This window comes from Seriola dumerili, unplaced genomic scaffold (genome assembly GCF_002260705.1).
Source record: "Seriola dumerili isolate Sdu_G_001 unplaced genomic scaffold, Sdu_1.0 BDQW01000068.1, whole genome shotgun sequence".
Taxonomy (NCBI): Eukaryota; Metazoa; Chordata; class Actinopteri; order Carangiformes; family Carangidae; genus Seriola; species Seriola dumerili.
Window position 1 is genome coordinate 16,496,103 of NW_019174323.1, and position 13,454 is coordinate 16,509,556.

Sequence of the window (13,454 nt, forward strand, 5' to 3'; positions counted from 1 at the left end):
ACTGTGTCATCCTCAGGTCTTTGGATGAAGAGCTTCTGAAAGGTCGAGCGTGTCTGCTTTAAGAGGTGGTTTTTAATATTGCTGGTATGCCTGCAGAGTGCCGACACCAAGGATGAATCAATGCCAAGATGTCAAAATTAATTTAAACTCTACAGCATTTATGGCTTGAGTTCAGATTAGTTTGCAGCTCAGAGCATTAACACTTCCAAGTTCACCTATGGAGAATTAAAAAAAAGCTAAAGTGGTTTTGCTAAAAAAAAAAGAAAGAAAGAAAGAAAGAAGCTAATTAGCCTAGCTTGGAGTAGCAGAACATGGCAAGTGCAGTTCACAATTTTGACCCTAACCCTAAAACTTTTAAAGTCATTTAAAGTGTAAATACCATGTTTTCACATTATACTCCACTGATGTGCAATAAAAGTGCATATTATTATTTTAGACTTATTTCTGAGCATCACTGTTTCTTACAACTGACACCTCAACACCACGACGTCCAGAGGAGATTCTCCCGCTCTACACGGGCTTCCTCTGCTCTGACCAAATTTGGATTTCTGGCTCCAGCGAGCGAGTATTGGCAGTCAGAGATATTCCCACATCCAGTCTTCTAAACACCCTCGTAAATAACAAATCCCTGGCATCTTTCTCATGTTGGCAAACGGTGCACGTATATGACTCAAGGCAACTTTAAACACAGATTTACCAGGAGGATCTGTTTGCTTTTATGTATAAAAGGTGCTAGATAAATAAAGTTATCAAAACGGTTTTATTGTGGGTATGTAAAGGTACCATTGAAAGCATCCCATTAACTTAATAAACAGGCTTAAATGTGGAGTTAATCGTCCAATATGCAAAAGCTTTATGCAAGACTAGAGATACTGTTCGTTGCCTTTGTATGTTTGACCCCTTTTTTACAGTCTTAATGGTTTTGGAAATGGGTTTTGTTAAGGCTGTCATGCCCCCACTGCTTCTAAACTTCACTGCAGGTCAAAAGTGAAGTCTCTGTGGTGCTGAAAGGATTTCCTGGTGCTGCAGACTATAATGGAACACACACAGGTGCTGGCTGGAGGTGGATGCAGCTTTGTGTTTGCCATCATTAACCCACACCTGTGTGTTGCCATCTGAAAAAAAAAAAAAAAAAAGGTTTGGTAGTTAAGAGGAGAGAGAGAGAGAGAGAGAGAGAGAGAGAGAGAGAGAGAGAGAGAGAAAACTGGGTTACGAGGTCTGTGCTTGTGAATCTTATGGCATTCTCCCTTTGTCAAAAGGCAGCAGGAAGTGTAATGTGATGCAGCGTGTCAAACACAAAGAGCGACCGCTGGGCTCTCTGTTATGTAAGGCGGTCCGGCACGGCACACTGCTGGGATTAGGATTGGAAAAAAAAAAAGATGGGAAAAGGGGGTCTCTGGGGGGACGGAGATCTGGGCAGGTGGTCTCAGTGGGTGTGAGCCACTGACCGCTGGATGTACCAGAACAGCTGATGACGGGTCACTGCTGGTGTAGCTTCAGAAATACAGGAAAACTTTCTTTAAGCAACTTGTTGATTGATGCATGCTCATTCTCACCACAGCATTATATTCTATGAACATTAACACAAACAGGGCTGATGGAATCAGACTCTGAGGAATGAAGGACCCACATATTTGTTCTCTTTCTACCCTTCAGGATGTGAAATGTTAAATGTTAAATGGAAAGTTAGAGAGAGCCGAGGAGGGAAGGTTCAGTGTGGGAGTCAGACAAAGTCGCTTTGGCAACGAGCCACTTCACAGCAGAGCTTACAAAAGCAAGAAGTATGAGGAGCGAGGTCGGTGATTTCACGCGTTTCGCTCTGAAATTATGGAATTTCACCTACAATTTCAGGCTTGAAGCTTAAAACTGTCCCCATGTTAAGACAGCTCAAGCGCCTCCACTGCATTAAAGGGTGGTGACGCCTGCGAGAGCTACGTAGCTATCGTTCTATATCCATGCTCTCCTGTCTGCTCCGAAACACTACAGCCAACTCACAGCTACGCGATCCGATCCAGACTACGGTCAATAAACACTCAATAAAGCCCAACGGACCAACATGCGCCTCTGACGTAGCATTAAACAGGAACCACACTGTCACAATACGGTCTAACAAAAGCAGATGGCTGCCGTGTCATTTCTACCACAGAAACTTTAGAAAGTACATAAAACAGAAAGGTTGTATCTCCCGCTCGTGCACAGCTGGAGACACGAGACTTTTAGTTACTTATTCAGTATTCCCACCTGCTTGAAATTAAAGTCAAGACCTTTGGGTGAATGTACTTTACTCAGGGGACTTTTACTAGGGATGCAACTGACAATTTTCATTATTGATTCATCTGCTGAATGTTTTCTTGAATAATCTATGAATTGTTTTGGCCATAAAGTGTCAGAAAATACCCCCCAAAAAAAAATGCTCATCTGAAGCCTGAACGACCTTCAGTGAGCTGCAAAGCAGAGAAGTCTCAGGGAGTCAGGTTTATCAGCGAGGGCCGGGTGCAGCAGCGCTTTTACGCAGTACTACATCACCTGAATCCCCGTGGGTCATTTACATGCTCATGAATATGTAACTGAGTCAAAGTGAGACAAATTCTTCACTTCACACCGACACAAACAACACTAATCTAACTGTAATTCGATGATGTGTGAAACTTAATTTATGCACGGTTGTTCTATTTTAGGCATCAGACCTGTTATTAACCACATAAAATTTCTCTGCTTGTTGACTCATCTGCCCTGAACACGGTGCTATTTACAGTTTTTCTACAAGTGCACACATCGTATGGCGTGGCCTTCAAGATGATGTCTATATTTAGATACATAGATAATTACATTCATTTAAATCTAGTCAGTCATTTTTCTTTTTCTTTTTTTCTTCCCTCCTTTCTCATCTTGTATGATGTTATTTCTGTTTTGACGTTGAGGTTTAAAATAAGCCCTCGATGGGTTTCTTCCCTCGTCTGCACATTCTCTCCTTTAAAAAAACAACAACAATATACAATGTATTTGTAACGTTTCAATGTGTGTGAATAAATAAAATCAAAAACCTCTCGACAGAATTTTATGTGAACGACTGATATCGACTAATATCTCAACAGCAACGACTCCCCTGACCTTTCCTCTACTTCCACCAGCAGCTCAAACGCTTCATTTATCCATTAAACTTCAGCACTTTGTTACTCAAAACTAAATATGTTAGGATTATAAATATATAAATATATATATACACAGCGTCACTGTTGTACGGTGGTTGCATTTTAGAAGAAACAATTTTCCAACCAATCTCAAGGTTTTCATCCGCTGTAGATAAGAGGGAAAAACATGACAGATGAACCGGTAAAATAAAACACTTGCTCAACTCTAGATTAAAAACAGAAGGAAGGAAATCATTAATATTTGATGGGTTGATCATATTTCTGAATATGGGTTTTGGTTCATCCTATTTTTAGCTTTTAATATTCCCCAAGCATAAAACAAAGAGAGAGTGGAAGCGTAACATTTTTATTTTTAATACTAGTAATGAAATAAAAAAAAAATTGTAAATCCCAATCCTCCCAACTCATTGGGCTGCGGCGCCAATTAAACACAATCAGCTAATTAAGAAATTGACTTGTTAAAGCCCCCGGAGCTTTCCCCTACAGGTTTATTATTAAAGGTAATCAGTGGAGAGGATCACTGCTGTGTGCTGAGCAGATAATAATACCCCTGCATCCTCTGCATGTCTGTCAAACAGCCCACAACTCTGTGGTGCATCTATAAAAAGACGCGGCTGTCAGTCAGCTGATCAACAGTGTGTATGTGTAAGTCAATGAGGCAGATATTTCCACAGCTCGACAGTGAAGCAGTGACGTAGTTACTCTGCCGGTCAATTGGTCAACTTGTAGAGAAATGAGTGTTTCCACTGTGGCCTCACAGCAAAGGGGCAATTATGCTGAAGCCATTCATCGCCTGCTTGGTAGCGGGGGTCAGCCGCAGCCAAACCACGAGGGTCTCCTCGTGCAAACACAACATAAATATGTATTTTCATGTGTCGATCTCTCTGTGTTTTTGTATCTTTTAACGGATATCAGCTTTACTGGAGCTGATTTCTGACTGTGTCAAGTTTTAAACCCCTCTGATACGACCCACAGCGTAGCCACGTAGCATTCGTACCTGACCTCGGTTGTTATGGTTACCACGATAAACACGCTATAATGTTACTATGATAACAGTCATGGCTTGGTTAGGTTCAGGCACTAAAACTACCTTGTTAAAATAAGTACTTCCTCAACATTAGAGGATCTTTGTTGTCATAGTTACAATATGTCATGTCATATTCCTGTGTTTTGCTGTTACCCACTCTGTGTTCCGATTTCCAAAATCTTTTAAATTATATCCTCAAATGTGACATAACACTGAATCATGGGACTCGTCTGGATAACGTGACGATACTTTAGGTTTATGTTCAAACCATCAGTTTCAATTATTTCAGCTTCAGCTGTCGGTGCAGCATCGTCGGGTGGGTAAGAAGAAAAACTACATTAACAATGAGCCTCAGCTACTGAACACCAAAGGGTAGTTGTTTAGTTCGTCCAAAACTTATAATAAATGCAGACTGTAAAAAACAGTCCCTCAGCCATTTTCATGTACAGAAGCTTATACCTTCAACTTTTTCTCATGGAATCCACATATTCTTTACTGAAAGTTGTTCAGCTTCTGTACTGATCATTTAACTGGGAGAGTTTCGCGCCCATTGAAGCCGTAGACGTGCACCGACCGCAAGTCATGTAACATCGTCCGTGGGAAAACTGAACTGCCTTATGAGTTATGTTACCATGCAGTATACGTTGTGTAATATTAAAGGTTTGTGAATGCATGTCTTGTGTATGTGAATGTGGATTCCTAAGAGTTAAGATGACGTCTGTGTTTTGCTACTTGCGTCATTTTATGAAACTGTTTTTTAAATTTTTAAACGCCTGCGGGCCTTTTCTTTCCCAACTATACATGGGAGATTTCAAAGCTGTAAACGTCTTTGCTTTGATCAGCAGCCACATTAACCCTGTGGAAGTAATCATTTAGTACTATGGGGAATTCAAGACGTTAAGTAATACTAATTATATTTGATCAGGTTTTCAGAAACGCTTTCACTGGTTACACAGGGTGTTAATTATAATGTACATGTAAGTGTCAGGCAGTGAGGCAAGTCACACCACATTCAGAAAAGCAGCAGCAGCATCTGATTTTTGTTTAACCAGCAGCCAATCAACCTGCCAGTGTTTTCACCCCCGGTGTGGCAGCAAAGCACGAAACACGAGCAACACAGCCATCAACAGCGATCGACATTACACAGCATCCGCAACAACAACAACAGCCCATCTCTGCTGTGTTTATTGCACCATTCGTCTGCCTGTATGACCGCCGACCATCCGTCTGAAAATAACCGTGGTAATCAGACTTACACATGTAACTGCTGCTCTATCCTCTGTTTAACTGTCCCATCACACATCATATGGAATTCACAGATATGAATGTGTGTGTGCAACAAGTGTCAAAAAAAAGAAGAAGACAGAATACAATGATTTACAGGGAACTAAAACGAAATGGCCTCTGTAAATTTTTTAAAAAGCAGCAACAGCGGTTCTGCCTGCACGTAAAAAAAAAGAAAACGGTGGCTTATTTTTAAACTCATACTTACACCAGAGCTAAGTGCACTTTTGTAAGCTCTTCAACACTATTGAAAAGCTGCAGAACCGCTCACGTTATGTGAACATTTATATGAAAAGACTCATGTTATTAGTGAACTGTGTTTAACCTTTTCCATTCTGAGGTGAGGATAACACATGTAAAGGCCATAAATAATGATATTTTTGTCAATGTTATTAAAGAAACACAAATGAATTTTCTTTGAGCTCCTGCACAGGTGTATGAAGCAGGTAGGAGAGATGTCTGTGGAGCTGAATGAAGCCTGTCTAGACAGCGACACTGAATATAGATGAAGTGTCTGTTCTTGAATAGATCATTAAAAAATGTGGCCGAGCTGCAGGTGTTGGTGCAATTTGTAATATGTGTGTAATGCGGCATATGTACAGTCATCACTCCCCACAAGCAGGCACCTCGCTCAGCTCAGCACAGCACAGCACAGCACAGCTCAGCACAGCACAGCTCAGCACATCACCACACCTCACAACTACAAAACTACGAAGACTTCTGTGTGTCAAATCACAGGAGCTCTCCATTAAAGTTCCCATATGAGATTNGCTCAGCACAGCACAGCACAGCACAGCACAGCACAGCACAGCACAGCACAGCACAGCACAGCACAGCACAGCACAGCTCAACACAGCACAGCTCAGCACAGCACCACACCTCACAACTACAAAACTACGAAGACTTCTGTGTGTCAAATCACAGGAGCTCTCCATTAAAGTTCCCATATGAGATTCCCATGTGTTTTCTTGATAATGAAGCAGCTCTAGGTTCCATATTAATACTGTGAGAATTAAGCGCTCAGCTCGCTGCACACGGCCCGCATTCAGAAAGAAACTGAGCCTTAAAAACGAGCCGTCAGGACTTCGGTAACTTTGTGATGTCACAACTATACAGTCACTGCCTTCAGCCATGCCCCCAGGACGGGGAGTGTTCATCTGAAATCTGCTGTATTTTTGATTCAATCTCTACATCGAGATGGTTTTTGATACTATATTCTATTTATAAATATATTCTTCCTATGGAAAAATCAACACTTCAAACAAAACACCAGAAGAGTGTAAAATACGGGACCTTTAATATTGCTGAGAGGTGCAGATATGTGCCTGCATGTATTCTTCAACAAAATGACAAAAACCAAACTACATTTTCCAAGTAATCATCCAAATGTCTTCATTGTTACAGCGCAATAGTGCAAATAGAAGCATTTCAGTGTTATTCCTAAGAGTGACTTTTATATGAACGACTCAGCCATTATTCTCCTCATTCACATCACATCTTCTGTTCCTGGTCCTGAATGAATTGTTATGTACTACCACTATTTTTAGTGTCTCTGGTTGCACTGAGTGTTGATACACACTCTCTTCAGAAGCACAAGCAGAAAACTGGCAAGACGATTTATCGCCTCAAAGCCGCTTCTTCCAAAAGCATTGTTGCCTGGCAACAGATATCACAGACATCCTCTGAGAGAGGGGAAATCAAAAATCTTCTCGCGCTGGCATACTGTATATGTGCGGTTTTATTGTCGATGGTGCTGTGTCACCGTTTTGATCCATAGTGGGAGGTGTGGGGGCGTGCACTTCCACTGGCTGCTGTACCATGGCAGGCGTGGGGGGTGACACTGGCACATAAAGAACCGTAGGCGCAGATAACGATGGGAGGAGGAGGAGAGAAAAGAGCAGCAGGGGAGAGAGAAGAAAAGGAGGACACAGGGATGGAGGAGAGAAGAGGAGGAAGACATGAACAGGAGGGCAAAGGAATGAAAGAACCTGAACAAAATGAGGTCTGACAAAGTCGCTCAGCTGGTGTAGCATTTTAGCATCAACGAGACACTGGAAACAAAATAGCGTAGTTGAATGAGAAGTTACATAAGATAATCCAAAGTGTGGACAGTAGCTGTAACCCTGCATTTTATATTGTGCGTCAGCAGCTTATTGAGGAAATCAGGAAATCTGCTGAATTGCTTTATAGCACCAAACAGGAAGTGGGCGCTGTTACTCCAGAACAAACAAAACGAAAACTTTCCCACTTCCTGGTTATGAAAGAACATTAATCCTCTTCAGGTAAGAAAATACGAGCGAGATGGAGAGTAATGCAAGACGAGCGGTGCAGGCGGAAACAGCGTGGGTTGGAAGTCTGGTCTGGTTTAGTTAAGCCAACACTGCTGTGCTAATGAAAATCCAAAAAGACCTCATACCTCTAATAATAATTCAAATCGAACAAAATGAAGCTGATTTAGTTTGAAAGGAAGAAGAACAGGAGGGAAGGCGGCGAGCGTCACCTGTGGCTGCGGTAGACGTTGAGCAAAACGATGACGAAGCCCAGGCAGTAACACGCCAGGTGAGGGCCACCAAAGAACCTGGAGATCGTCCGCGTACGATGTTCCCATCTCGCGACCTGACAAATGACAGACAGAGAGAGAGAGAGCAGAGGACATGAGATAATGGTGCCCCCCCCCCCCCCCCTCGGGGCTACGCTATTCATCAGCGGTTGAGAAAAATCTGGCACCAAAGTTAAGTTCTGTTTTGACGGGGAGGTAACGCTCTGAAAATATTCGACATGAAGCGAATGTGTGTGTGTATGTATATATATATATATATATATATATTGTTTTATCATAGCAGCTTTAAAGTCTTGTGTGTTTTGTTTCCGTCTATTTTCTTTCTGATTAAAAACTTTACCATTTACAATGAGTAAAGAGCCAGTATATTATTTTGCTACTGCTTATGTTATTGCCTACTTTCATTGATGCCGCCACCATAATTGTTCTACCTATTAATATGCGACCTTGGCCTCTTTAAAGTTTGTGGATTTTTCAAATGTTCTTTTTTTTTTTCCTCTCTCAGTTGCAGGGAAGTGTGTCATTCAAAGATTCATTTCCGTTTCTTGCTTACTGTTTGAAAATGTAATTTCATGAAATCTCAGCAGTAATAGCTTCAACGTTATTAAAGCACTCTTTCTTCCTGCCACTGAAGCCTGAAATCACCTCCATCATCCCTCGCTTCGGCTCTTAGGGAAAAGGTAGTGTTTAAAGCAGCGGTTGGTATATTCATGTCCCGATTTAATACTCATTGCCCTATTAAGAGTTAGATTAGAAACAGAGAATGTAAAGTAAGAGACAGAGAAAGAGACACAGAATGAGATGCTACCCTCGCTGAAATTTCTATCTATCCCAAACTAGCTCTCGGAGCAGAATCCACTCAGGAGTTAACAAACCGCCTGAACGCAAATATGGTTTTGCTTTTCATTTCTGGACGTTTTTCGACTCTAAAAAAAATACTGAGAAACAGAAAAACAAGCTGCGTATAAACGTTTTATCACATGAGCCTACATTACATGAACAAAAGGGCAGAGTCAGGGGTCTCACTTTTAGCTAACCAATGTTTAACATCTTTATTTTCAGCATATTTCTTGACACATTTGCTTTTCTCAAGACCCTTATTTGCTTTTCAAATCTTGTTGTCTCTGGAAAATTGTTCTGACATTTGAGTTAATAACATCACAACTCAACCATGTACCTTTAATCAAATGACACAGCATGATTATTACTTGAATCCCACCTTCCAGAAGTTTGTAAGAGTCCAAATAAAGAGAAGATTTTAACAGTGAGACATTCTGCTGCTGTTTTGCTCAGATGGCATCACCTGTTCATATTGTTCTTACGTGTTTACACCCAGGTACAGACAGCAGGTACATGAAGCTAACAGAGCAGCTGGATTCTCTTGCCGGAGCTTTTAAAAATGTTTGTTTATAGTTTTCATCGCTCCACGCTGCACCGCGTCTTTCCCACAGGAGCCCGCAACAAAAGATCTGACCCAAGTGGTCACAGCTGCATTTCCCCGAGATGGACTTCACACTTAAAATAGAAACTGTTCAACTTCTATCGGTTACGCAACATCAAAAAGCATTTTCCGTGTCCAAGCAGTGAACCTCAGTGTCTGTGTCATTACTGAGTGAAAGAGACTTGCTTTTAAAATCACCGACTGACCCGAACTGACTGACTGAGGAAGTGCGTAGATGACTGTTGAAACATGGGAAAATGTAAAGGACACAAATGTTGCCACGGCAACACATTTTCTCTGCTCAGCAGAGGAAAGAGAAAGGAAGATGAATAAAAGGTGAGAGGAAACAAACTTTATGTAAGTGATTTAGTGACTGCAGGACTACACCGACTGAAACTGCTTTCTTACTGGTTTTCGGACTCTATAGGAAAGACTCAGCATGCAGACTATTAGTCGCTAGGCAACCTGTGGCAGTGATTGGGGGGGGTTAAGCTCCAGTCTCTTTGGACCTTTGGATCTTCAGAATAACGGACCAAAGAGCTGCATCTTCAGTCTCCAGCTCCATGTTTCTCTCTGCTCCCCCTCTCGTCTCCGCTGCTCTCTAATACCTCTTTCATCCCTCCTTCTTCTCCCTCTGTACCAAGACACGGCTGTGCAATAAAAGCCCTGCAATTTAAGCTCTTCTGTGACTCAGACAAATGCTAAATGTTGAATACATTACAGTCTGCTCTGTAGGACGCTCACCGAGCAGCAATAACAGCAGAGGGAATAATGATAGGAAGCACCTTCACATGTTACACGTATGTGAACGCAGACGTGACGAGATGACACGATGCATTTTGATATGCAAAAAAAAAAAAAAAAAGTCAACAAGTCAGACTGCTGAAAACCTTCGGCTCGAGGGTTCACCTCAAGCTATCGAGCTAACACAAGCTACGCTGCTGAATTCTGTTGGCGCCGTTTCTCCTGAGTGTGTCTTTAGTTAGTCAACACAAGCACTATATATTATTATATTATTAAGAATAAGCCAAGAGGATAATGAGCAGAGGAGATGCTGGATACAAATACACACACACATCTACATACAGTGTACTGCATGTGTACAAGGGCACTACACAGGTGTGGGGGTGTTTGATTCACTCTGTGCATGCAGCTGTTTTTGCTTTCAACCTTAAATGTTGGATACTGCACAAGCTGCAATAAAAGAGACTTTGCACACACACACTTTGCACCCTTCTTTTGCTGCACCTAATCATCTCTAAGAGGTTTTTTTATTTTATTCTTATTTTTAATGAAAAATAGATACAGATAATAATACAGCTAATTTGAAACCCAAGAACACATTTTGCATGTGGGGAAACATGCCGAGCACCCTCCACATCCACATTAGCAGAGCGTTTATGGCGGTACACTCTATTCCGAGGCAGCGACGGGACTGAGAGCTCCCCCACGATCATTCAACACAATTTACAAACCCTCCATGGGGTGCTGGAATACACTAAAAATACGCAGGTGTTCTGCACACGGACTACTGGTGCTGTTATCAAATCATCAATCAAGCCGGAGGAATAACAGACGGCATGGACGAGGAAAAGAACAGGGAGTGGCGCCAGCCCGGCAGAACTCGCAGCTCTGCAAGACAAATTCAATCAAGGCTTAGGTAACAGGCTCCTCCTGCATCCCCATCAGCCCACTTAAATTTGAGATGCAGCCACTCGAATGGGTTTGAAGTCAGGACATTAGGAAGACATCTGGTGGGGGGGGGGGACACATCTGATGTTCCTCAAGAGCAGAAACAGGCAAATACAGCTAAAATTACCCTCAAACTCATCCTCCCGTCATCTACATGCACCGACAACAAAAGTAAAAGTTCAACTTATGTAACACTAAAAAACGGCACTTTGCAGAATCATGAGTCGTGGTAATTTCCAATTCCCTTCAGGGACACGGACTGGGATTCTCTCGGACCTGAACGGCAGCTGGTTAAGGTTGATCGATTGTATTAATGCACAGCTGGGTGTAATGAAGAACAACACGCACACACAGCCGAGTGTATTAATGCAAGGATGTGCGCGGTACCGGACTAACAGGGAGAGAGAGAGGACAAGAACATAGACGGATCACATGCACAACCAGAAACCTCCTGATGAAATCCTCCTTAATTCAGAAAAGAATGATCGAATATTAACTTATAGTGATTCAATTTAATATAATTTAGATTATTATGGATCAAAAACTGTGTGGCTCTACGTATGGCAATGATTGGTTCAGACAGAAACTATAGGATGGATTGCCATGAAAGACTTCTTCTAGCACAATCAGCAGGTCCAAGTTTTACCATGGCATTTTTGGTTATTAGAGAAACGTCACGACTTTCTATGAAATTTTGTACAGACATTTGTGACCCTCAGACAATGAATCCTAGCGAGTTAAACAAAAACATCTCTGCTGGTCAGAGATAGCCATGAAATAAAGAGTATGGAATGGAAATGTTCCCTTTTGTCTATAGTGTTACAGCGCAGTAAAATATCACCTTCACTCATACTTTAGTCCAGGAAAACATCCTCAGAAACTCATTTCCACAGTATTTACTGAATAACTGTTAGCTGTACAATAAAAAGACGTTACCTCTCAATATCTAATCAACTGTATGTTCTTACGAACTTTAAATTAACAGCTGAAAGTTCTATTTTACTGGGCTGGGAAAATACAGTATGTACATTGTACTCTCTCCAAAAAGCACCATTTACTTCTGCCCTCAAAACCTCCCTTTCATGCAAGTTTAAAAGCCTCATGAGATTATAATTTCTGTTACGACTGCATCCATTCCCCCCTCCGGGCAAACGCTATAGGTTGAACCTATTACATCACCCTGATTATATCATGCACAATGATTCAGCTGAAATGCTTATAGACTGCTAAACTGCAAAAATGAATGCACACAAAGGTCAAAGCTGTGGACTTAAGTGTTCTCCTTGTACCACATTCACCAGAGACATCAAAATGAATCAAATCTAAAAGAAAAAAAAAAAGAAACAACATAAAACTACCGTAGCAGTCTTAGAGGGCTGTGGCTTGTTTGTGTAACGGACACAGTTATGTGACTATAATTGCTGCCCTCCAGGTGCAGAAACATTTCAGTCACATTGTGACCTTGGCTTCTTGACACACATCACCTGTCTTTATGAACAGGTCACGACGTACAGACACACATGTTTGTGGACAGAGTGGATGGGAGGACGGGCATTTTCTTTCTTTTCTTTTTCAAAAATATTGCACAACACGAACCTGAAGGGATACAGAGAGATTTACCCGGAGTACGACAGGTCATCAAGTTTATCCTCTACTAGGCTCTAATTAACAACAACACACACCTCGCATAATTATAGTGGGAAAATATTGCACTACTGTCTAAACCCACTGTAATCCCCCCGTCAACTCCCCCCCTGGTGACTTCAGTATTTGTACCTTGGTTTTTCTAAAACCCTGCGGCCATGACAGTTCAGTAAGCTACAGAGCAGGGGTGAGCAAGATGATGGTAAATACTGTCTCTTTAATCTGCGTGTATTCAGATTTATGGTAGTATTAGATATTTATAGGATTTTGCAGCAGTACTTTGATTTGTCAGGTATTTATTTTTGCTGAATGTAAAAAATTGACATTGTAATATAAAATTCCACATTCTGTGATACTGGGATGTTACACAGGGGAAATTAGATATAAAGAACTGTAATATAAACCTAATATAATAATAATATAAGCCTGTCTTTGTGCATGTTCAGGTAAATAACTGGGGCCACTATTGGAGATGTAAATTAAAGGTAAATTGATTTTCACTTAAAGAATAGGTGCAACAACATTTAGCTCATATTTTTTTATCCCCATCACCAGAGCATAAAGTAAGAGTCTCTTCCAGCTGTTTGGACTATTATCAGGAGTTAATCACATGCCCACAGATATGCGGAGATATTTCGACGCAAAACTGTGATG

The 13,454-nt window shown here is 41.4% G+C and overlaps 1 protein-coding gene across 1 annotated transcript in view; it reads right to left on the bottom strand.

Annotated features, from left to right (window-relative positions):
• Nucleotides 1–13,454, bottom strand: part of pemt (phosphatidylethanolamine N-methyltransferase) — a 52,484-nt gene that overhangs the window by 21,520 nt on the left and 17,510 nt on the right. Inside the window, exon 3 of the mRNA XM_022743072.1 lies at nt 7,964–8,079. Within this exon, the coding sequence (XP_022598793.1) occupies nt 7,964–8,079 (116 nt within the window). The remainder of the gene's footprint in view (nt 1–7,963; nt 8,080–13,454) is intronic.